This window comes from Acyrthosiphon pisum, chromosome X (genome assembly GCF_005508785.2).
Source record: "Acyrthosiphon pisum isolate AL4f chromosome X, pea_aphid_22Mar2018_4r6ur, whole genome shotgun sequence".
Classification (NCBI taxonomy): domain Eukaryota; kingdom Metazoa; phylum Arthropoda; class Insecta; order Hemiptera; family Aphididae; genus Acyrthosiphon; species Acyrthosiphon pisum.
In genome coordinates this window covers 2,808,243-2,835,262 of record NC_042493.1, presented here as the reverse complement: position 1 = coordinate 2,835,262, position 27,020 = coordinate 2,808,243, and the positions used below count along the sequence as shown (strand labels likewise).

Here is a 27,020-nt window from a genome sequence, read left to right as displayed (position 1 = left end):
GGACAATAAATTAATCGTATCAATAATCGTAATTATGTAATGGTAACTAACGGACGGATGGACTGACGGACACAAAGGGGAAATAAGATGTTATAACATATGTTTAGAAACCTAAAAACTCGAATTGTCTAGAGGTGCGCATTAAGCCCTATAGAACGGGAAGGATAGTACTAGCGTCTCCAAAAAGGAAATAGAGTAGACTTAATGCGTTTAGCATATTATTTGAAAGTTATTTTTATTTTTATTTTTTGTATATAATTGTTTCTGCAATAAAAATAATTATTCAAAAGACAATAATATCTTTAAAAATAATAAGTCAAATATTACAAATAAATACATAAAATATTAATTGTAATAATATTTGGTTGACATTTATATTATATAAACTCTAAAATTCTCAATATTGTTTATTACATAAGAAATATTATTATGATTAAAAATAATTACTTTGATTTGATTTGAACTTAATAAGTTTGTTTCAGTAGTTAGGTACCTACATAATGATGTTATTTATCTTAATTGAAATTATTATACTCTTTTTATAGTAATATTATACTATTTGATTATCTATTAATATAAAAATGGAATCAAATCTTTAAATCAAAACTTAACTTACGTAGTTACGTTCAAAATCAAAAATAATTTGTGGGAAAAATGTAGGTACCTGTACAAAATGTGTTACCTACCACTTATCTAGAATGACGCAATACCAGTTACGAGCTTTTAGCTCAGTTGGTTTATGTATCAACTATTCATATAATTGTAATTATTTAGTTGTAACTCGTTTTGCTGAAATAAAAAAAAAAATAAAAATTATAGTATGTCTTCGGACGGTCGGACTCTAATGCTGAGCATATTGGATGGCGATTACGATATTATTCGATTAAAAACAACACAATCATTTCCGCGCCAATTTCTACTTTCCTCGCACTCCCTGGAAAATGTCTTCGCTAATTTTGGAGGTCCTGGTGTAGAGATAGGTGATTGGGACTTACAACAAGGAGGTAATAAATTATGTTTATAAATTACCGACGATTATACGACTTATGGAGTATGGCGCGTGTATCGACAAAATCCATCTTTGGTGAATATAATATTGAACAATTATTATCGTTTAATTATTAATGTAGACATATATTATACGATTGACCTTTGATTTACGGAAAAGAAACTTTAACGTTAAATGTTTTCCAAACACACTTAAGTACATCGTAAAAGATATATAGACGATGGCGGCGTATAATATTAAGTAATAACAGTAACTAATATTATATCATAGTAGATTGGCGAAGCACACGTACCTATATATAAGAACCGTGGGTCGAGGGATGACTTTCGGGGGCAGTCGGGCGCACTGCAGGCCGCGGGTGCCGGGACGGGGTCGATTTTTCGTACTATTGCGTATACAAAGTCGCAGTATTCTTTTACTCTCGAACCGCGTTACAGCACAAAAAAAAAATACTCACCCCTCTGACAAACCGCGCGACTAGAGGAAAACAACTTTGACTAAACTCAGCAGCGATATAGAACACACACTCCCCGCCGTATAAATTCATATGCATAGTAATAATAATTGCATGCGTACAACACACGTAGCACACACACACACACACACACACACACACGCACACACGTCATAATTATGTATATAATAATAACGTACTTATAGGTCGTCGACGCCGAGTGGACGTTTTTCAAAACCAGACGGCGGCGGCGGCCTCGGGTTTTCCACGGTTCCCATACACCTACCTAACGCATGCCATTGGGCAGAGACAGTGCGCGCGATGTATGCGAAAACAACATTGTACAGATTAACCGGCGCGGTGATGCGGTGGTGGTGTATGTTTATTCGCCGTCTCAGGCCACACACACACACACACAAAGTATTACCTATACGCAAATACGCACACACACACAAAGTATTACCTATACGCAAATACGCACACACACGCACACACCCACAAATATACTTTTATCCTGCCGCCCACAGATTTATCGACACGCCGCGACGCCACCGCCGCACCCACATCCACCCTATCGCGCCCGCTCTTCCGCCAAGACCACACGACCATACCACCGTACTCCGCCACCGCGCGGACCACGGCCCAAAGATACGCGGGTGGTGTACCGGCCGGGACGAGAGGGGATGATACCACCAACGCCACCTCGGCGAGGGATGACGCGGCGCTACGCAAGCGAGGGGAAGGCGCGGCGGCACCCCGATTTTTTTCAGTTCCGCACGCCCGCACGCTTTGGAACGCGGGATGGCGAGTGCGCCCGCCCCTTTATCGAATTACCATTGCCGCCGCCGGGATGGGGTCGTGAGTGCGTACGCGCACACATACGTGCGCGTCGACACACACCGGCACAAGGCGCGACACGCACGCGCACTTCGGCCGCAGTCTGCGACGGCGACGGCTGCCGCTCTCGGGCCTCAGCTGTACGGTCGCTACACCACACGGCGCGCCGCGCGTACCTACACACACGCGCACACAAACACGCGATAAGCACGCGTACACACACACACATTCACATATCGTCGCTCGTGGAGTGTCGTCGTCGTCGTCGTCGTCGTCGCCGCCGCCGCCGCCGCCGCCGCCGCCGCCGCCGCCGCCGCCGCCGCATCGTGTTGTCCTGCCGCCGGCTCTCGTCCAACCGTCCGTCGGCGCGTTCGTTGGTTTACAAGTCGTACACAGAGGTACGTTGCGGCAGTCTCGTATCCGTCATATCCGTCCGCGGTCGTGTTTTTTTTCGTCTTACCACTTACGAGAGGGCCACCCATCGCTGTTTACAATAATTGACGACAACGACGACGATAATATCGCGAACAGTAAATATTATTATCATCATTATATTATATTATGTACATTTTTTTTTCGTCATCGCTATGAGGTTTATGCGTATTGTTGTTATTACTGTAAAAATTATAACCCGCGAACACTCCAAACTTCGACTTAACCCTTATAATTGTGTCCCTCCGATGACCGATAACACACTCGGAGACATCCGCCGGCGTCCGGGATGTGTTTCGTGTGGATGCGAAAGGGCATCGGATTCGTCGTTAGAATTCTATCGCCGACGACGACGAGTGTCTCTAATGGGTATAACTGTCCCGTATCGAAAGCTCCGGAGGGCGTGAGGTCTCACACGCTCCACGTGCACGTGACGCATATAATAATATTATCACCATTGAAAAAATTAAAAGGATTGTCTCTCTCGCTTCTCTTTCTCTATTTTATTACCTCATAACACCAGCGAAACGTACCCCCTACACTATTATTATCGTCGGTAATCGGTAGATTTTCGTGTTATTTATTGGTTCGAAGTCACGTAACATAACAATATATAACGAGATATGTAACTATGATAATATTTGAATTCCTTTCGTTTTCTTTTACAGTTGTGTTTCGAAGAATATCAAAATGGCCAGCACGTCCAGCCCGATATCGGACTTTTTCCGCGGTCGTCACGTACTCATCACCGGTGGCACAGGGTTCATGGGCAAGGTGTTGGTGGAGAAATTGCTGCACTCGTGTCCGAACATCGCATGTATATACCTATTAATCAGGCCCAAACAAGAGCCACGACGTCAAGTCTAGGCTGGATCAACTACTAAACGCTGCGGTAAAATAAAATGATAATATTATCAATAGGTATTAGTAGGTAGTAATAATATCTATAAACAAACATGTATCGTAATATTTTTTATTAAATATTACGTTTCATTGACTAATTTCGGATTATGTCGCGCTCGATGAGCAAACAATTTTCTTCTTTGCACAATTAATATTTTATAATTGCAATACAGCATGACGCATGCATACCTATACATTTTTTACCAAGAGCATAACCAAGAGCATCTGATAAATGTTTCACGTCTTAGTTAAATTGATCAGGGAATATTTAAAAAAATAAACTACAATCTATAAATAGATATATTTATATTTTATATTATAGCTTATTCAAAACGCGTGCTAAATTTGAAAATAACACGTCAGTGTTTGGCAGCACTCGTTGATATTTTTATTCCAATAAAGGTCTTGGTTCATATATATTTAAAAAGCTCTTTTCATGATTTGTGTTTGCCTAGTTTCGATGTATAATATATTTTATCCTGTGTTCTGTCTTATTCATTATATAATATTGTAGTTTTAAATGTATTACTTTGAAATCGTTTTACAATATTTATTTTCGTATTTTTTGATTATTAAATAATAATAATAATAATAATAATAATAATAAAAAATAATACACATAGGTAGTAACAATAAACAAATATAATATCTATTTAAAGGCAAAATTCGTAGCTACACAATATTTTGTGGACTCACTGAAAATAAACTAGAAAATCATTTTGGGAACAAACTCATATGTATCATATACATCCCCGATTTCCTTATATTATGCCACTATACCTATAAGATATTCTAGATTAATTAAAATCTCAAAAAAATTATTTTGTAGAATACAGTTTACGAATTATGCCTCATTTTTAATAACTGTAATAAAATGTAAATTTGTTGATGCAAATACTCAATAGACATAAACTGACAATGTTTTATGTACCCATATAATATATATATATTTTAAAACATATTGAAAGATAGGTACTTAATTCCTTATAACCCTTATATATAGATAGGTTCTCTTCGTAATGCTTGTAATTTCCGTTTTTGTTGTTTTAATCTTTCGTTTTTTTTCTTTTAATTATTTTAGATATTTGATTGGGTGAGGAAAAATCAACCCGAGTCTCTAAAAAAATTAGTTCCGATTAATGGTGATGTCACTAAATTCGAACTTGGCATCAGCCCTTTGGATCAAAAAACGTTAATTGATAACGTATCTATTGTGTTCCACTCGGCAGCCACCGTTAAGTTCGACGAGGCACTTAAACTTTCCGTTGCCATGAATTTGTTAGGTACTAAACGATTGGTTCAGCTGAGCAAACGTATGACCAAGTTAGAGGTAAGTGTTACACTGATATATAGTATATAATTATCGTAAAAACTAGTTAAGTAAAAGTTAAGTTAATTATTATTGGGTTTTTATTTGTATTTAGCGTATTTGTTTCAATCAAAACTATAACACTTCATTGCTCTAATTAACGAAAAGTCTAAATTATGTACGTAATAAAATTGTTTTAAATATCACTTTAAAAGAAATCGGTCATAATAATAAATTACTATTTGTAAAATGTTTGATTATTTTAATTTAATCTGAAACAAATTATCACTTTCATGGTAGGTATTTAAAAATAGTTTGTGAAAACTACAAATAAAAGTTGAATAAGATCGGTTTACCCTAGTAATTTCTAACGTTTCGGATGTGAAGAGATATATTTTTAATCTTTAAAATTATTTCAATGAAAAACGATGTTCATATTTCAGTTATTAATGGATTGTTCACTTTTATTCAAAATACTTTTTAAGATACCTAGACTAAACTTGGTATTAAATTGTTAGATATTTGTAAGTAAATATTTTCGCATTTGAAAAAGGATTTTGTGTGGAGTTGTTTCAGTAGTTATTTTAATTTTATAGGAAACAAAATACTAACTTGGAAACTATTTTACTATTTATTAATTATAAAATGTATACAGTTCAGTAAGTATACATATAAATATTTAATTAACATTTAAGGACTTTACTTTAGTTAGAACGCGTTATGATAAATATAAGTTGAATATACTAATGAATTAATAACAATATTAACTTTGAAATTAAAATACAATTGAATGATATGACTCACGGCAGTTTTGGAAATCATAAACTATATTTTATTACAAATTTCCTGAAAATCGTTTCATTTTTTTCCAAAAATTTTTTATAATAATTTAATTATGATTAGCTAGGAGGGTATGTGCATCAAAAATGTTGCGAAAAATTGCATAATTTAATTTCTAGATTATATTACATTTATAGTGTACCTATTTTAAATTTTAACTTAGAGAAATACCTAGTTTTATACTAGATACGTTAGGCCTCGTTACGTTACGCCTCGTTAGGCGCATAGTCCAAGGATAGTTTAGCACACAAAAATAAAATAAAATTGTGTTACATTTTGGAATACCTAATATAATGTTTTATTGTCAAATGGTCCAAACAAGGGTCCATACCTAAAAAACGTCTGATAAATGTGCAAAACTAATTTTTTTGCACTGATATTTAAATAATTTATTTCATAACCAGAAATTTTCCAACTATGATTATGCCATTTCCCCAGGGATTTATTAATTCTGCCGGTTACTGTTCATATATTAGTGAATTTATACTTTATGTACCTATAACATATGTAGACTCGACATCTATTGATTCTGCCGACTACCTACTGCTCATACACTTAGGAATCGATATCACCTAGTCATAAATTAATAAAAATTGTAGAAACCATGGTTTCATAGTATGGCTGCAGCTAAAAGATTTAGACTGAATTTATATGCTAGTATATTACTGAACTTTTTATCAAAACAATTAATTTATAACACATGGCAATGTCATTATATTAGATGTATAATAACAATTCTGTATAATATATTTAATTAAAAAATATTGGTAGGTTTAATTCAAAATAATGATTTACATGATATTGGTTGGCACGTAATACAATACAAGAACTACCAAAACTTTTATAGTTTATAATTTATTTTAAATATTTACATTTTTCTGGGCTCTGTCCATTGCTCGTTGCCCTCGTAAACCACCAATATCGTTGTCTCACGTTTTTTCATAGTATTTTTTCATGCTCGATTTCTGTCGTAGATTTTTTCTTTGTCAAATAACTTCTCCGACCTCTCCCTTTCTACCCATAATATTAAAGTCTGTATGACTGTATGATCTATACATACAAATATGTAAAAGAAAAATTAAAGTTATTATAGCCATTCTATTAATGAAAAATTAATTTTTAATTTTTATTATGAAAAAAATAAGTATACTTAAAAACCTAACCTATAGGTACAGATTTATCAACATTGCATGATTAAATACATTAATTATTATTATTATCATTGTTTATAATATGTTGAAGATGTAAATATACACACAAATTTTACATAATAGGGAGGTATAAAATGTAAAGCTTGGCGGAATCAATAATAGCTGGAGTCCATAGGTAGATATTATGAACAATAGACGACGGAATCAATAGCCGCCGGAGTCGATACAAAATCGGCCATTTTGGCCACTGTACATTAACTGATAAGTCTAATAAATTATTAATAAAGATAATAATCTACTAAATTATTATTGGCTTTCTATTAAAATAATGGATTTTCGGGATAAGGTATTCCAGCACAATATAGCTCAAATATTGTAAAAAAAAAACCTATAATATAGTATCACAATTAATTTCCTATGAAAAATTGAATAATTAGACGAAAGGAAACTATTCCAATGATACCTATGGTTGTTATCATTTTATATTTTCACATATTTTCGGAGGTAATTATCATATCTACACTTGTGTAATAAAATTTAAAATGTTTTAATTTATTTAGTGTAAATGTAGTAAGTATGTAGGTATTTTGAGGACAATTCAATGATAAAATATTTTGTTAGAAAAACATTCTCCGGACAGAGAATTAATTTTCAGATTTACACATAATCAGAGAAGATGGAATTTAAAATCAATACATTTAAAACAAATAAATTTAGTGATTAGGTATATAAAATCTATATAAAGGCTATGTATACAAATCCTAATTAGTTAATGGACGTATAATGTATACAGTCTTTAAATGGTTATGACAGTTGTAGGGTATGTATATGATTTATTACAAAGAAGTCGGAAGCGTTTGAATTGACATTTCTTTAATAAACTTTAGATTGTGTTTGTAAGAAATATATTTTTAGACATTAAAACTTTTAGTACCTGATTGAAATTACTTGTGTGTTGTTAATAAACAATAGTTCGTTGAAATACAAAGAAAAAAGGGGGAAAGTATAGCGGTAACCGCTTTGCCGCACTGTAGGTGGTGTCGAGTGTACCACGCCATTGAAGAGTACCTACCTAAGTCATTGTGATATAATATGTGTTAAATTTGAATTCAATGATAAATTATTGCATACGAAAAAAACAATTTTGAGGGAAGACTACAATCTGTCAGCCTATATATTCGAAATGTAATATTATGATATACTAGTACCTAACACGGTATAGGTTGAATTAATTTTGTCCAAAAATATTTCATTTTAAAATATGATTGTGTGCATAAAATATATTACACATATATGTGTGTATAATATAGGTTAAACATGTACATTACACATGGATAATATTTTTAAATTACAACAAAGTACCTGACTAAAGTCGTCAGTATTTGTTTAAATAACATCTAATTTCATCTAAATTTTAACTTTATATATCTATACTAAAATTAATAAATTTTGTATATTTATGTAATATATTATATTGTATTAATATATTTTTTTTTGCATACAATATTAACTACTTATGAGAAACCTTGTATTAAATTTTCAATCTTGAGCTAGAAAAATTAAACATTGAAAAAATATTTAAGTACACAATAATTTGAAAATGTCCGCAATTTTGACGAGTTTCTAATTTCAGATTCTGAGCGGAGCGATGAATATATTGATATTACAATGATGTGTTTTTTATTTTTGTGTCTGCCATCAATCATCACCGTTTGGGGCAGTAAAACTGCTTCTTTTTTTTCGACGGTATCTTCTTTGATGGGAAAGTGAATCTAGTTGGTGCAATCGGGAGGGCAAAATTAAAATTCCCAATAGTTTCAAAATCACCGTGAAAAACTACATACTAATTACTAATTAAGGAAAAACGGGAATTTTCACGCAAAATCAATTTTGGTTTTTGATGTAACTCTTAAAAAAATTACCATACCACACATGACATTTTCACTGGTTGTTTATATTAGCATTTTCTATACATAATAACATTATTAAAATATTTTGATTTGTCTTGAACTATTTACGGACATTTTCAGTTTCCAATTTTTTTATTTTTTGTTTTCTATGAATGTCGGTAAAATTTTTGGGTAAACAAGCTTGTAAATTTAATTTAAGGCTCCTAATGTATTGTTACAATGACATTTGAAAAAAATTAAAAATTCATTAATTATAAATTAAATAAAATAATTAGGATATTTCAAATGTCAATTAAAATGTTTAATTAACTTTAATACTTAAAGCTTGAGAGTATATAATAAAAGCTCGTGTGTTCTTTTTACTGGAATTTCAAAAAAAGTTTAGTGTAAAGCTACTATATGTACCTACATATTTTATGAGTGTTTGGAATTCAATTTTTGATGACATTGGATATTTAAACGCAGGTATATTTGCTCTATATTCACATCCATTATAATTGACATAGTCAGACATGTCGATGAACGATTGTTATAATAAAAGCCTTTAACCCTAGACGGCTAGACGAATAATTTTTAATTCTTATTCTCGTTTGTATTTTCAATCAAAATTAATTTAGTTCATTAATTGCTGGCGGTCTTCTTTTTCCAATTATAATTTTTTATGAACTTCTAACTCAAAATAATTTGAAAATGTTCGCAATTTTGTCAAAATTCTTACTTCAGATATTCATAAAGAATATTGTTGATCTACACTGAACTTTTTTTAAATTTCCTTTAACAACCTAAGAATCTTATATTAATTTTTTAAGTTTTTTGACCAAGTGAAATTTTTTTTCAAAAGTAATTAAAAGAAAACTAATACAAATCGATATTTTTGTATGCCTATAAATAACTCAAAAAGAGTCATAATATTTATAAAATTGTATGGTGTATAAAAAATGGTAATATAAGTTTGGTGAAAATTGCATGTAATTACAGTTATTTTTATTAGCATAACATTAAAAATAAAAATAGATTTTTTCAAAAACTGGATTTGCATAAAAATCTCAGTTTTTTTTAAAAAATGTGTATTATTTTTCACGACACTTTTTAAAACTATAGGGATTTTTTTAATTTAGAACCCCAAAATATCTAACCTAAAAGATGCTGAAATAGAAAATCGAAGTATTTTAGTTCCCCAAAAGGTGATGACAGATACATAAATAATAATGATAAAATAAAATATACACTATTATATTAATATTGTATTATCTATACATATAAAATCCAAATACCACCGACTCACTCATCGCTGTGACTCAAAAACTACACGACAACGAACTTGAAATTTAGAATAGAGGTTCTTCTCATATTTTCACGGTGCAAAAGAAAGGATTTCTAAAAATATTTCGTTTTAGTGGAGTAATTAACAATTATAATTATTCAACCTATCCTTTTTGTCCGAAGATCAACAAAAATAATTGTTCTGAGAAGCTTATCGATAAAAATAATCTCATGCATTGCGCGTACACCAATACTCCAATTATATTTTAAACGATAAAATAACCCCACCAAAAAATATTAATATATAAATATTAAATACTCCTAAGAATCCGGGATGATCAACTATTACTTCAATCATAGTTGCAAATGGAGGGGGACTTTAGGGGCTAAACCCCCCCCCAAAAATGTCCATAGCCCTCCCAAACATTTCCTACATTTTGTTTTAAGCTTATTCAATATTATCAAAGTAAGGCCCTATTAGCCCACCCCCAAATCTCAAACGTTATTTGCGCCTATGACTTCAATACTATTTTAGGTTCACTGTATACACATTTGCTTTCAACTACAAAGCTGTACTAATATATAGGCTATATTTTATCTCACGTCTATAATCGAAACTCACGGGCAACACCACGCGGGATGGCTAAAAATTAAAATATTTATAATATGATTTTGCTTCCTAATTAATCACAATTTTTTCCCGGGCAGCGCCGGGTTATTCAGCTAGTTATACATATTTACATTAATATTGTAAAATCAAAACATTCATCGCTTCGCTCAGAATCTATAAACTGAATTTTTGTACATATCTATTTAAAAAAATGTTTAACTAATTTTATACTATTCATAGATAGGTATTTAAAATTTTCGAATTTTTTTCATTAATGTCGTCATGAACTATTGATCTTAAAATTTAAAAAAAAATCCCTGTAATCAATGCTTATAGCAATTTATAAATACTTAAAATACGTAAACAATATTATTTTTTTTATGATAGTTTATTGCCAAAATTACGAAAATAGTTTGTAGTTAAAAATGTATGAAAGGTTCAATATTAATTTCTAAAGACTTGATAATTAAATACAAAGTTCTTCATAAGTATTTTTTATTACAGAAACATATAAGAATTTCAAAAATACATCATAATCATGCACAATTTTTTTTATAGACATTTCAAGATCTAATTTTGAAATTGTATATTTAAAGAAAATTAGCGATTTTAGTTATTACAAAAAATATTGTTATTGAAACTTAAAACTTTTTACCACTTTACGTAGTAGGTACGTGCATACTATTACTACAATATATTTTTATATTCGGTCCGTTCAGAATTTGAAAACTTGAATTTATTATCTTTCATACATAATATTATTCACCATTATAAGTTTATCTATATTATTTTACCATGTATAGGCACAGTTAAAACACAATTTTAAATTGCCTTAAAAACTTAAAATTAATTATTTATAATTATGTATATTTTTTAAGCTATATTTAATAACACATCTATACGGAATACATAAATTTGAAGTCTATGCATGTGTGCAAAAATACAAAATTGTATTAAAAAAACACATATTATTACCAACCTGTATAGGTAGTGGTTATGTAATATATTTAGGCAATATATAAATATATTATGTATCATATAATATTGTTAGTTTACTGTTAACTAATTTATAATAAGTTAACAAGACTGTAAAATTTACAACTTAATGAGAAACTCAAATTTTTAAAAATAAACCGAACGTAAAAGTGCTGTTTAAACAAGTTTACTTACCACACAGGTCATAACTAAACTTAATTGTGCGTAGGTGGGTACCAATAGATTATACTTAATAAGAGGGATAATCATAATATATTCGTTATGTAACATAGGTATTAGATATAATTGTACTATTTTTATAAATAATATTCTACACTGTGATTAAAGCAAGATTAAAAAGGGAGAAAAATTGCCCCGGGCTCAAGTTTCAACATTTTTAAAACTTACATTTTTAAGCATCGAGAGAGACAGCTTCTATACAAAACAAATTTAATCGGTCTGTAAAATAATATCCATTCACGATCCATAATATTTTTTTCAATATTTTATATTAATATCAGAAAATATGAAAAAGAATTGTAATAATTTGGATCCATATTTGGTTTCTATAATACCATAATGAATTATGATTGAAAATATTTTGATAAAAAAAACATAAACTTTTATTGGAGCATTTCGTAAAAAATCATGAAACTATATATGTTCGTACATGTATAAATTGTTTTATTATCTATTAAATATATATAATGAACTATCGTTTCATACAGTGAGTGTGTTATAATGAGGAAAAAAAACAAGTTTCTCAGAATGATGATTCTTTCCACTGGAAGGGCCATGATTTTCTAAAAATATAAATTTTCATTAATTTTAATGGCCATATTCAGACATAGGTACAAGTAATATAAAATTGATTTAATTTTATACATATATATGATAAATATTTTGCTTATATATGGATGAAACATATACATTATCTAAACGATAGGCAGAGAACGAGAGAACGTATGATATTTCTGAGCCGATAAGTTCCTTATCCATATTCTTGACTTTATTAAGTAAAGTAAAGTCGAAAAATAAAAAGTGATATAAACTAACGGTATGTTAATAATTGATAATCGGGTAGGTAGCGGAAAATTACGGGAGGGATTTAAAGGGACAAATTGTTAGGTATTAATTTATGTAGGTTATGCCGCAACGGTTGATAATAATTTTTGTTTTTGTATACAAAATGTTTTCATGCGACACTGTTACTGATATTAAAACACCTAAAGTATGCATATATGGTTATATTTGAGTAAGTGTTCCAATTTCATAAATGTAAATATTTATTTTTATTTTGTTTTATGGGAGACATTGAAGGAAAGCTAGATAGTTATAGAATATAAATAAAATACCTTACATATTACAGTTAAGAATAAAATAGTTTTTTTTTAATTGTAGGTTACATAATGAATATTATAAATAGTATTAAATATTATTATATTATAAGATATTGAAGTTAATAACTGAAATGTTTGCATCTGCAGTATGGCTGTATATAAATTGTAACATTTAAATAATAGGATATAATATTATATAAAACGAAATTAATAATCCACTTATACAGGAAACTACAATATAGTCATGTAGTATGGGATTATTTTAACATTTTTACACAAATATTCTTTCTAAATTTAATTATAAAATAACTGCGATAAACTCGTCAGGTGAAATATTTCATATTTAGCTTATAGATAAAGAAACCTATTATTTGTGCCTGTTTGAGTCATGATGTAAACGTGTAAGTGAACTTGATAGTTCACGAATATTGAACTTGCCTATAATACTTATCGCACAATATATTATGAAGGCACAAAATGGTCAATATGGATTTTATTTATTTAACTATGTGCATAAAAGAGCTACTATTTACCAATTTTGTAAATTTTAAACATCACCTGTCCAAATGGAACGGGCAAAAAGTTACATACTTTATGAACTGGGAAATATTACACATTTAGGGCGTAACGCTATCAATATATATTATACTTTAATTGAACTATAGTAGGAACATACCTATTATAATACACTTATTTTATATTATGTTATATCAATACGAGTATTTAAATAATTGTGTTTTTTTTTGTAAACTTTTCGAACTGTATGCATTATTGTATTAATTTAAATATATTTCACAAATTTGTTACAAAAAATAAGGTGATCCGTTTAAGAATTTATGCTCATTAATGTGGAAACTTATAACTTATTTCCAATGACATAAAATTCTTAAAAAAAATCAAAACTTTTCGAAATAATCAGTGTAGAAAGTTAATTGTTAACCATTGTATTGTTAATACGAAAAATAAAAGGTTTTTAATTTTAATTTTTAATTTACATAGGTACTTAATTAGTTATAAATTATAAACTATGACTTATAGTCAGTGTCGGACTGGCTCGAAAAGGCCCAGTCGGCGATTTGGAAAAAAGGACCCCCAACAGGCAAATAGAAAATGTTATATTTAGCCCAGAATAAAATACGTACCTAACTAAAATTCAATCATTCGATATATTAACTGGTTTTACTTTATTTTCATTATAGAATTTATATTGAGTTTATTCTGAAATACTAAGACATTTTCTACAGACCCAAAGTAAATTTACTACAAGAGACCCATCAGACTGTTTTTATTACCAGACAGGGTATATCCCATCTATCCAGGTATCCAACTCCCAAATTACGCCACTGGGGCTTAGCCCTTACACTGGCTACATCACCTGTGACATCAAACATTATAAAGAAAAACACCGATTCAAATTATGTCAAATTGTGCACGAGTACAATACTTAATATCAAAATATATAATAATTAATAATTCAGTTAAAATCAGTGATAATGCGAATACTAAGTCATACTCATACCGTCTTACAAATATATACAACATAGCAAAAAATTGTTTTGCGCGGGAAGGAACCGAGAACGCTACAGTCATAACTAAGAAACGAAATTTTTACCACATAAAAAAAGAACTTTGGCTGTGCAATATCGTTTTTATTTTTTCGTTATTGGAACTTCAAAAAAAGTTATTAAAGTTTGAAAAACACAAATAATAATGGATTTTAAAACAATAGAATAGGAACTTTTTTCGTATAAGTGATATCAAAAAAATAAAAACGATATTGTACAACCAAAGTTCTCCTTTATAAGCGGTGAACATTTTGTTTCTTCTTTATCATTGTAGCCTTCTCGGTTCTTTGCCGTGCCAAAACGTTTTTGCTATGCTATTGCTAAGCCGTACGTGTGTTAGGCGGAGACAACATATACGGGTGCGACGACTTAAAGGCCACAACAATTTTACACTATTTATAATCAATGATATATATTTGTATACAGACAGCTATTAAATTCGTAGAATTACAATGCCATTATTTTAATAATTATTGAGAATTTCTCAAGATTGTAATCAAAAATACGTTTTCTGATTTCAAAAAAAAAATGTTTATTTCGTATTTCTATTTACTCTAAACGAAAAATAATTATATTAATAGGCACAAAATCAGGGGCCCCTAATTACCATAATTTGATGGTAGTAAACAACTTGAAAAAGTTCAACGTAAATTTTTGAAATTTGCTGCTTTTGCATTATGTATTGAATGTCAACCCCATGAGTATCAACCTGTATTACAGTGCCTCCATTTGTCTACCTTATGTGACAGGAGGAAACAGGCTAATCTTACGTTCCTTACTAAACCAATAAATGGTCAAGTTGATTCCCCTGCCCTTCCATATAAACTTAATTTCAGAGTTCCAAGTTTTTACTCCAGATACTCCTTCCCTTTCCAAATTCCTGTTAGCCGCTGTAACTATTTAGTAAATCGTCCTATTGTTCTTATGACGAAACTAGCAAATGAGGACCCACTATTCCGGAATGCTTGGCAATAAATTATTATCTTTTTTTTTTTTCTTGATTTTTTCTTTTTTAATATTTTAATTGTATTTTGTAATTTATGCAACGTTCTCTTAGTTATTATGTTATTACTAATTATGTCTATTTGCTCTATATCCTAATTATATATTTGTATTTTTGTAATTTATGTAACTTTCCTTACTTTATATACATTCTATGTAATTGGGCACGTCCCGTATTTCAATAAATAAATAAAAAAGCCGGGGCCCCGTCCGCAATTGCGGACTAGCGGTCCAGGCTAGTCCGACTCTGCTTATAGTAAATTATTCATGCAAAAATACTTAAAAACATCGAAACCATTTAAAACCACACTTAGATACAAATATAAGTGCATTGTACATTTTATATTATAAAAAAATAAGAAAAATAAAGTTTTTAATTTTTAATTTACATAAGCAGGTAATATTACATTAATAACATTAAACATATTTTATAATTCATAAAAAAATACTTAAAAATACCGATACCATTTAAAATCACTCTTAGATATGAACATATTATGCACATTTTAGGTTCAAACTTTTAGTTTTTAGATTTAAATAAATTACTTACCTATGATTTACTTTTTATACGCACATCTCACTAATATTGTATTATATGTACATAATAAATGTTTTAGGCCTTTGTACACGTTTCCACTGCGTATTGTAATTGCAACCGACAAGATGTTGAAGAACATTTATATCCCATTCCTGCAGACCCAGAACAAATTATTCAATGTGTTGATTGTCTTGATGAAAATCTTCTGGAATCTATAACACCAAAGTAAGTTTACTATTATACAGTTTAAGACTTATATTATATAAATAATACTAATATTATGATTCTTTTGACTCGAACATTTTATAAAAAATCTGTTGTGACGTGCTGTCGATATTAAAAAAAAAGTGGTACCTACCTATATTATTTTGACATTATGTAATTTTCTCCACAAGGCATTTATGATACGTATGATCACATTTGTGGACTCTATAAGTTCAGCGACTGACTATTGATAATCCTAGCCAAAATCACACTGAAATTACGACTGAAGTCAATAATGTAGGAGATATAATATTATAATATATCTAATAATACACAATTGATAAGTAAAATGTTACGCTGAGACCACGGTCCTAGAAGATAAGGTCGGACAACTATACATTATCAGCATTCCGCTTATGAGGCAAATCCATTTCAAAATTTGGCCGTTACACAATTGAGCGCTGCCCTGCAGACTTTTTTTGAGGTTATGGCATTATAGTATTACACAAGTTTAAAATAACCTTAGACTATACAAACTAGCTAGTTTATTATAAACCACCTAGTTTATATGGTCGAAGAAATTAATATAATAATATAGTCCCTAAAAATAACCCCGAACGCCATATAAATATTGTTATTAACCTCAAAATAAGTCTAACCAGCAGCGCTTTTGCGGCAACTTGGGAAATGTTTTTGCCTCTTTAAGCGGAAATATTGTAATAGGCGGGATGGTGGGAAGTTGTCCGACCTTATCTTCTAAGACCGTGGCTGAGACCAGACAGTTACTAACTGTTGTGTACCAATTGAGTGACTGTCTATAAATAAGACGTAAACTGTGCCGCGTGTTAATATTTTATTGTAGTTATTATATTATTAATTCATAATTCCTAATGGACAAAATAAAAATGATTGAGACATCATGTGGAGGTAAAACGTTTATTATAAGACGTACACGAAAAAACAATGAAGTGAGATCGGCTTGTGTTGAAATCTTCATTTAAAATAATCTTGACGATTAATAATGAATAAAATTATAAAAATGAAGGATAATAAAATTAAACAATATATAGGTATCTATGAAGCTTACAAATAAAGATATATAGGTAATAAATTAATAATTATTTGACATACTATATTAAATATTTGCAGTTATTTATTCTATAATCACTAATAAATTTCCAACTCCAGGATAAAATAGTTTGAATAAAAATTTTATTTAATTTTTAATGATGTCCCAAACCTGAGAAGAAAATGTCTTGGATTATAATTTATATTAACAGTTGTAATTTAATGTACACGATTTGAATACTTTTAAGTATATATTTAAGTATATTTGTGAGTCCAAGATATTTTTGCATGTATAACAATTATGAAATAGGTATTTTATAAATGTAAACGGCATCGTCAGACGTCTATAATATCTTGAATTATGATGGAATGAGTAATATCTAGAGTAAATACACGAGAAGTTCAAAATATATTTAGAAAAGTAAATTATTTTAATAGTATAGTTCTATACATAATCGTTGCATTCTAACGAGTAAAGAATGTTGAAGAATCGTTTAAATTACTTAGATACATTAAGAATGTATATTAAATAAAATTAATAAATACCTTTGTAAATAACTGCGCAAATAAATTTGCTAAAACTTGTCTGGTATCTTATAAATATCTACTTGGAATTCTATAGATTAACTATTTATATTGATAAAAGGCAATGTGTGTATGTGTGTGTGTGTGTGTTCCAAGTATATCGCTGCCATGATTGTTCTGAAATTTGGTATATACCTAATTAATATAATAGGTATGTAATCCCAAACCCGGGGATGTTCACCTCGAATCCAATTTTTTTAATTTAGCGTTTTAAAGAAGTGCTCACACAGGCATTTGTTGGATCACAAAAAAAAGAAAATTATTTTATTGTTATAAGGTTTGCATTGGCTATAGAAAATAAAAAAGCTATTATCACTGAATATAATTTTATATTTGTTAAAAACCACCTAAATGAATGTGTAAAATGTGTGTAGGCATACTTAGTTTACATATAACGGAGTTTGGATATGGTAAATCCACTGCTTGCATTATTTAATTTGAGCACCGTATAAGACCGGCTATAACTAATAAATATACCTAGGTACTATATAAAATAAAAGACCTAAAATAAACAACCTTTATACAAATCCACTGTTTTGGACCGATTTTCATAAATTTTTCGTCGATAGATTCAGCAAGGTTGGTCTGAAACTACATTTTATTACTTACTTTTTAATTTTCAACACATAAATATTGAGTATAGTTTAATTGTGAAAAACTTACATTTTAAAGAAGGGCTCTTACAAAATTCAAAAAACAAGAAAAAGGGATTCGTTGGCTCACAATAAACGAATATATTTTAATTCTTATACGGTAGCCATTGGTTAAATAAAATAAAATAGTTATTATAATTGGATGTAATTTTAGATCTGTATTTGAAATTAGGTCAAAACATCTCAATTAATCAATGGCGTAGCCAGGAATTTTGTATGGGGGGGGGGGGGGGCTAAGTCTCACAAAAAAAAAACACAAAATACAAATATAAATACAATATGTCTTTTGTTGTACACTTTTTATTTTTTTATTAATCTTTATATAATTCTAAGGTAGAGTCAGTCAATGGGGGGCATAGTCCCCTTAGCCCCCCTCCTGGCTACGCCACTGCAAATAAATATGCTGAATATGCTGAAAATCTGTACTTCTTAAATATAACGTAATTATATGAAAGGGTAAATACATGGAAATTTAATTTTTCACAAGCAACGCCGCACAGGGAACAGCTAGGTAATTTAAAATAAACAATATTAATAGCATACCTTGTTCCATAAAAACGTTGAATATGTATAATTTATGACTTTTTTCTTAAATATACAGAGTATAACAGGAAGACCTTAAAAAAAATGATGCTATTTAAACGTTAGACAAAATTTGTTAAAATTATATGATTAGTAAATAATTTAAGAAATATATTACGTTCCAAATTTAAAAAGTAGGTATTGATATTTTAAAAATGTCTAAAAAATAAACTACTTGACTTAGATAAATGTTTTTTCCATCAAAATTATAATCAGATTCACAAAACTTGACAATTGAATTGGCTGTTTTGAATTTATCCAAAAAATTTTTATTTTCAGTATTAAAAAATAAAAATATTTTTTTTCTGCATTATACGTGTAACGCGAGTGAATATAAATTATATATAAAAAAATTTTAAAAATATTGATTAGAACAAAAGTTATTTCATCTGTCAGGTCTTCCTGTTACACCATGTATAATATACTAGCTGACCCCGTGTACTTCGTTGCCCATTAAAAGTGCCAACTCTATGTGACTCTAACTTTGATAATTGAAAGCCTCAAGAGTCAAGATATTAATGTTTAGGCTCTACGTTGATCAGCCAGTGAGTCAACCTGCAGGACATGTTTGATTATATTATATTATTATACCTAATTTATAGCCATCCCGTCCGGTGTTGACTGCGTGTGAGACTAGCCTGTATTCATGCGAGTAGTATATTATCAGTTGGCAATCTACCTAATAATTTAACTCTAAAATATCAAGGTTATACCAAGTTTATCGTTTTTACCTAATACAACAGATGAAAAATACTAAGTTGTGAAATCTAAAAAATAAATTGCGGTGCATGTTTAGTATAAAATATTATATAATTTATATTATACATGCGTAAAACACCACAATAAACATAAATATTTAAAAAAATATATATTTGAGAAATTCTCTTTCTTCAAAATAACAAGCGCTTTAATATTAAAAATAATGTGTATGTATTAAACAATTAAAATAAATAATAAGAAAAAAGACGTGCGTATAGTAGCTAATCGTACATCTATTAAACTGGACAACTAATTGGACATTATACGGGGTGGACAGCTTTATTCGTTTATTTGTATTGTGCATGTTAGCTGTAACTACGGTATTGACATTTCTGTGAATTGGACCTTATTATTGTATATTTCGGATTGTAAGACATTATATTGTCAGATGGACGATTTCAAATTAGACTTTTCTTCAATAGTCCATCCAAACTGTTTTTAAGTGACTAATTAAATTATAAACGTCAATCAGATTAGTTGAAAAAACAATTATTTCCCAAATCTGTAGTTAGTGTAAATATAGGTATACGGCCAACGATATTTTAAACTAAAATAAGCTGCTAAAGCTGCGCATAGACCGGAGTTGGCAGACTCATGTTTCAGTTCGTTCGTTCGCTCTCTTGTTTAAATTACTTTAAAATTGTACAACAGTTGTCAATTGGATTTACGGCCAGAGAAACTTATATTGAACAGATATAAATAATATCGTAATTTTATTTAAGTATTATCTAATCAGTTTCCGAATTCATAAAGTATGACATTACATTTTTGGGATTTTTATCTACGTTTAGTCGCACATGATGTCATGGATAATCAAAATAACTATAATTTGTGTATCAAAAAAGTTAAAAAAATTTTCCACATGCAAAATGGGAACTTTTATACAAGAGGTTATTATAATTAGAATTAACTATATATTTAACTATTAAGATAATTAAAAAGTAAAAACACCCACCAAATCTAAAACTTAAGAGTGCCGGGGGTGTTAAAGATGTGAATAACTAATCGATAAAATAGTATAATACGCACACACAGAAGTACATTACCTATGCATAACTATATTTTTACTTATATACGATTTTTAGTCAAATTGTCTTATCTTCCGTAGGTACCTGCTTTGCAAATTAATTGTATACATTTTTCATGTATCTCATAATTATAATTTTATTTGAAAAATATATTTTAGTAGCAAAATAAAATTATGGTAACACGGCGTTATGAATAGGCTATTTACCTGCACAACTGCCTATGGACTAATTGTTCAGGTATATCAAAGAGTGTGGTCACTAAAGACGACAGCCGATTCTAGAGAAACATTTACAACTATTTAAAAATCAAACTATATGGTTTGAAGTTTTGGGATTGCCAATTTTTAACCTTTAATAGTTTATTGACACATTAAAACGTCGATACATTGAGCAAAAGCATTCAAGTAATTTTAAATGGCAAATATTTTTACACTCAAAAAGAAGGTTTATACCTATAGAACTTAGGTATTTTTCACAACTGTATGTACAAAGACAAGTTAGTTTTCAAAAAAGCGTAAAATCATTAAATAAAAAATAGTAATACCTACAACTAATGACAAAATTCGTAAAATTACAAGGCATGAAAGTAATATATTTATATACATAATATGATGCTACTTAAACGTATAACGTATTTCAAAAATCGTAAAAATTGTATGGTTAAGAAATATATTTGTGTCAGTTAACGAATGTAACTTTAGAGAGATTTTTAAATTTAGAGGCAAAGCTAAAGATCTGAAAATACTTTTTAAAAAGCTACATACACGATAGGTACATAAATAAAACCACAAAGAACAAGTTTATTGATTCATATTGCGAAAAAAAATTCCGCTTTCGTAAGAGGTCCAATTACGGCAAATATGGGGTATAGATCCTCGTGAACCTTTTAGATTTTGAGCAAAGAAAATAATACTTGCCTATGTGATTTTTTTTAAAAATATTGTTAAATAATTGCATTAACACATCGAGTTTGTTGACTGATTATTTATTTTATTATATTTATTTTATTGTAGTATCTCACGGCGCATACGATATAAAAATACGCCGTATTATTATAAATAACTTATGTATATTGATTATTTGAGTCACAAACAATTTGGGAAAAGTATTAAGAGGATGCTACTGTGCTACACCGAAGTTTTTTGTCTCTGTTTTACAATTGCGTAACATAGCTAACTCCACACTGAGCCGATGACGTTTACCTCCATTAGTTTAAAAATTAGAGTGAACTTAAACCTTATACAATTTAAAGGTAAAATTTTAATCTAGGGCAACTCAATATCTCATAGTTTTTTGTTATATTTTAATTTTAAACTAGTTATGAGTATTTTAAGATGTACAAACAATTAAAAATTTTAAAATATTCATAACCCGCTATAAAATTAAAGTATAATAAAAAGCCAATGAGGTACTCTAAATAATAATCTTACCTTTAAATTTTATAATAAATCAATTAACTCTAATTTTTAAACTAACGGAGCTAAACGTGATCTGCTGTCCGTAAAATTTGCTATGTTACGCGCACTTGTAAGACGGAGACAACAAACGTCTGTGTAGCGTCCTCTTAAGGAACTATTATTAGGTACATTAATAATTCTTGAACGCTGATAGCTATATTGCTGTAAATACATTAGTTGTTTAAATTTCAAACAGCATAATACTGTTATTGAAATAATTTCAATTTTAAAAGTTTTAATAATTCACAAGTGAACAAATTTCCAACCATAACACTTTGGCACCCCCGAAATACTGGCGCCCGAGGCAGTTGTAGCCGGCGCCCCCCTAAATTCGGCCCCGATTAGGTAGATAGTTTTATTCAATAAGATTGTTTTTATAGCATACTTTTTTATGAAACTTTAGGTGGGTCTAAAGTCCATTTACAAATTTGGTGAGGAATGTTCACAAATCGCTTTAAATTAATACAAAATATGAACAGTTTTTATTTTGAATATTATTGCATATATTTATTATAATGAATATAATAACATATCTTTATTCTTAAGTCTTAACTATAAACATAAAAAATGCGTGTTTTATGTTATATTTAAACTAAAGTAGTGTAAAAAGCTGATACCACGCAATATCTTACGCTCCAAATTTAATTTAATAAAATCAGTATTATTATTCCTTTAAAGAAATAAATGATAAAATGTATAAAATATGTTTTGGATTTATTTAGGTAAAAAACTAACAAAAATAGCTTACATAAAAAGTAATTTTATTCAATATATTTAAAATTATAAAATGCTTCTCTATCACTTAATGATGATTTGGAAATTATTGGTAGATTCGTTTTATATTTTATAATAAGTTTATTGTATATCTTAACATATTTTAACATATTTTAACAAAATGAAATGCATATTTTACTGTTGTACACACCCTAGCCCTAGTCATAAGATATATTGATGATATAACAATTAGATAGGATTTTGTTTAATGTTTATTTTATGCATTTTACGTAGTTCAAATTATTCAACTGAATAGTAATAATGATAAATTAAGTTATTATAAAGAAGAATATGGTGATCGTTCAATGGAAAATAATAAAAGTACATAGCACAAATGTTAATTAGTGGAAAAATTCTAGGGAAAAGTTTTTAAAATCAATTAATAGAAATAGGTTAACAAGTCTACATGCGTCTACAAGTGTGTTGGTACTGATTTTTATGGCTACACTATGTGGCATCAAGAGTTTTTAGAGCTGTAGCCTGTAGTTGAATTTATAACATAAGCTATAATTATTCTCTGAATATTCCAATTTTAAAATCATGTCAACTTCAAAGTATACGAAATTTAATGGAAATTATTAAAGAGGTTTTTAGTAGTTTTAAATAATATATTTTCCTCTACCTATAGCAAACCGGATTGTGAGAAACGAATTGTTTTTAGAGACACAAATAAGGTACTAGTTTTTTAAAAGATATGCCAAAGATGATTAATGTATTAACTGAAATAAAATATCATAGTAAGATTTCAAAAACCCTGGAAAAGCGAAAAAAAACTCACACCTAATTGCTATTTTTTGTTTTACACACATTTTCTTAAATACACTAATCCTCTTTGGAGCATTAAAAAAAAAGTTGTTTGAAACAGTAGCATATACTACTGATTCCTTACATGATAAATTCATTAATAATATTATAAACATATTTAAACACAACTTTAAATCATTTGAAGAGATTTATATATTACCGAAATAGAATTGTGTATGACCATAGTACTATTATATAAACAATAAAATATATATTTAAATCGTATAATCTACCTTAGTAAATAATAATGTAGAATAGATTTACAGAACGGTGATATTCATTCCTTTATTAGACAATGTTTTTGATGATTTAAAAACACGTTCTCACAACATGAGTTAAAATTATTTCAGTTGTCATTAACAACACTAAATTACCATAAAAAAGAAACTGATAAAATAAACCAGTTACCGATGGTTTTCAAAAATTACATTATAAAAACTAAATTTTCTCCCGGCTTTCAATTGCTCGGGGAATATTATATTTGGAGGGAATAGAAGACATCAAAATAATTCATCATTCAAGCTGTTTACGGACATATTCAGTTAAAATTTTTTTTTAGTTTTTTTTTCCAGTAAAATCAATAAAATTTTATTTGTTGGGTCTAAAAAGCTTGTTATAAGACTTTATATAGTTGAAATAAAGCTTGTTACAATTACAGTTGAAAAATATTTAAAATACTTTAAAATTTTTTTTTTTATAAGCATTTAAAGTTCGAATTTTGACAAAAGGTGTAAAAAACTAAAAATGTGCAAATTATTTTGAGTTAGAAATTAATAAACATTTAACACAAGATTCAAGTATAAAACTAAAAAACATAATTTTGCAGTTAAAAATGTATAAAATGCTTAACTTTTATAGCTAAGGATTGAACATTTCAAACTAAGTTCCGAATAAGTAGGTTATTCTGTAACCAAACAATTTAAAAAATATATAAACACAGGTTTTTTATAGTTATTTTAAGTTCAAATTCGGTCAAAATTACATATTAAATAACTAATAACTAGCTGAACCCGTGCACTTCGTTGCCCATTAAGTGTACCAACTATATGTGACTCAAACTTTGTTCAATTCGTTATTAAATATTCGGTGATGGTTTCAAAATCAATCTTAACTTTTCCATTGCCCGGAATAAAAATTCTGATTCGCAGCAGTACCTAAATTATCAGGTAGACAATCTACCTGCGGTAGATCACGGACCCCGTGCTGTATGTACGTTAGTGTATGATTTAACTCTAAAGTATCAAAGTTATACCAAGTTTGTCGTATTCTACCTATGGTGGATTGATATAATCAATTAATACAAAATCCTAACCTAACCTAAACGTACAAAATTAGATGAATAAACGCAAACGCATACAAAAAAATTCATTCAAATCGGTCTAACCATTTAGGAGGAGTTCAGTCACAACACACGTAGGTACAGTAGAATTATTGCGCATAGCAACACATTCTGCGATTCTTTTTTATATTATATGAAATCAACAAACATGCCCGATTAACCAATAGCAACCAATATAATATAATGCACTGTTGCGCCACAGGTGTATTTTTGACATACAGATTTGAGATTTCCTACCTTTTCGGTGGATTTTCCTAAAATTTTATTTCGTAAAAACCTTTACCTGGCAGTTACGAACATCTTAAAAAAAATTTGAGGCAAATCGGACCAGTTGTTCTCGATTGATGAATTGTTATACATTTTTGTCTCCATTTTTATTTATATAGATAAAGATTTTAGTTATTTTTTTGTAGTTTTATGATATCAATTCAATTTACCGGCTACCATATTAATAATAAGTAATAACAGTAGGTATAAATAAAATATAAAACACCCACACTGACAAACCATCTCTTCTCAGAATCGTTTTTCGTATTTAATGATATTATATCTTTGAAATGACTAATTTTTTAATAAATGTTTAATAAAATTATTTATATAATATAGTAATTATAAAAAGTAAAATAATAACATCCCATGAGCAATAAAAGAAAATTACCTACCTATTAATGCCATATCTTATTGCTGCTTATTACAACAAAAATGTAAATAATTTATTAAGTTTGCTGTAGAAAACAAGACTACGATGATTTGTGGTTTCTCGTAATAGTTTCGTATTTATAATATATTATATAATATATATTTTATGAGTCCAAAGATATACTCCATGTCGATTATCCTGGTCCGATTAGTGATCAGGAAAATTTCTGTTGAGCCATTTTTTTCTTGGTGGGGGTGGGGCATATTTCATAGCTCCAAAGATTAAATAAATTATTTATATTGAAAATTAAAATAGGTAATTAAACATAGTTAAAATATAGAAGATAATTATTACGTTTTTTAGTGATTCACCAAGTATAATCGGTACCATTTTTATATTCTGAGTCGAACGATGAATGTATTGATTTTACAATGTGTGTTTTATTTTTATTTTTGTCTGTGTACACGATAAGTATTCGAAATAATGCTTCGATTATCAACTTCAGTATCTTGTTCAATTGGAAAGTGAATATCGTTGGTGCATTGGGGAGGTCAAAATTTAAAATTCCCAGTAATTTTCAAAAGCGCCGTAAAAAACAAAAGAAAAATTAAGGTAAAACGGGAATTTTTACGCAAAATCGATTTTTCACAAAATCGAATTTGGTTTTTGGTGTAACTTTAAAACAAATGACCGTAGATACATGAAATTTTCAATGGTTGTTTATATTTCCATTTTCTTCGATAACAGAGCTCAAAATATTTTGACTCTTTACCGACATTGTCAGTTTTCATTTTTTTTAAGTTTTTTTTCTAAAAATATCAATAACATTTTATTTGTTGATTAAAAAAGCTTGAAAATTTAATAAAAGGCTCCTAGTATATTGTTTCAAAAGCAGATGAAAAATATTAAAAATCCTTAGTCACAGTTTTTTTTTTTTTGTAAGCATTTAAAGTTCAAAAATTGACAAAATATGGAAAAATCACGAAAAT

At 29.1% G+C, this 27,020-nt stretch overlaps 1 protein-coding gene across 1 annotated transcript in view; it reads left to right on the top strand.

The window, feature by feature from the left end:
• Positions 1-27,020, top strand: part of LOC100167492 (putative fatty acyl-CoA reductase CG5065) — an 84,374-nt gene that overhangs the window by 32,201 nt on the left and 25,153 nt on the right. Inside the window, 4 exon segments of the mRNA XM_016805057.2 lie at positions 3,401-3,575; positions 3,577-3,624; positions 4,717-4,965; positions 16,218-16,363. Of these exon segments, the coding sequence (XP_016660546.1) occupies positions 3,401-3,575; positions 3,577-3,624; positions 4,717-4,965; positions 16,218-16,363 (618 nt within the window).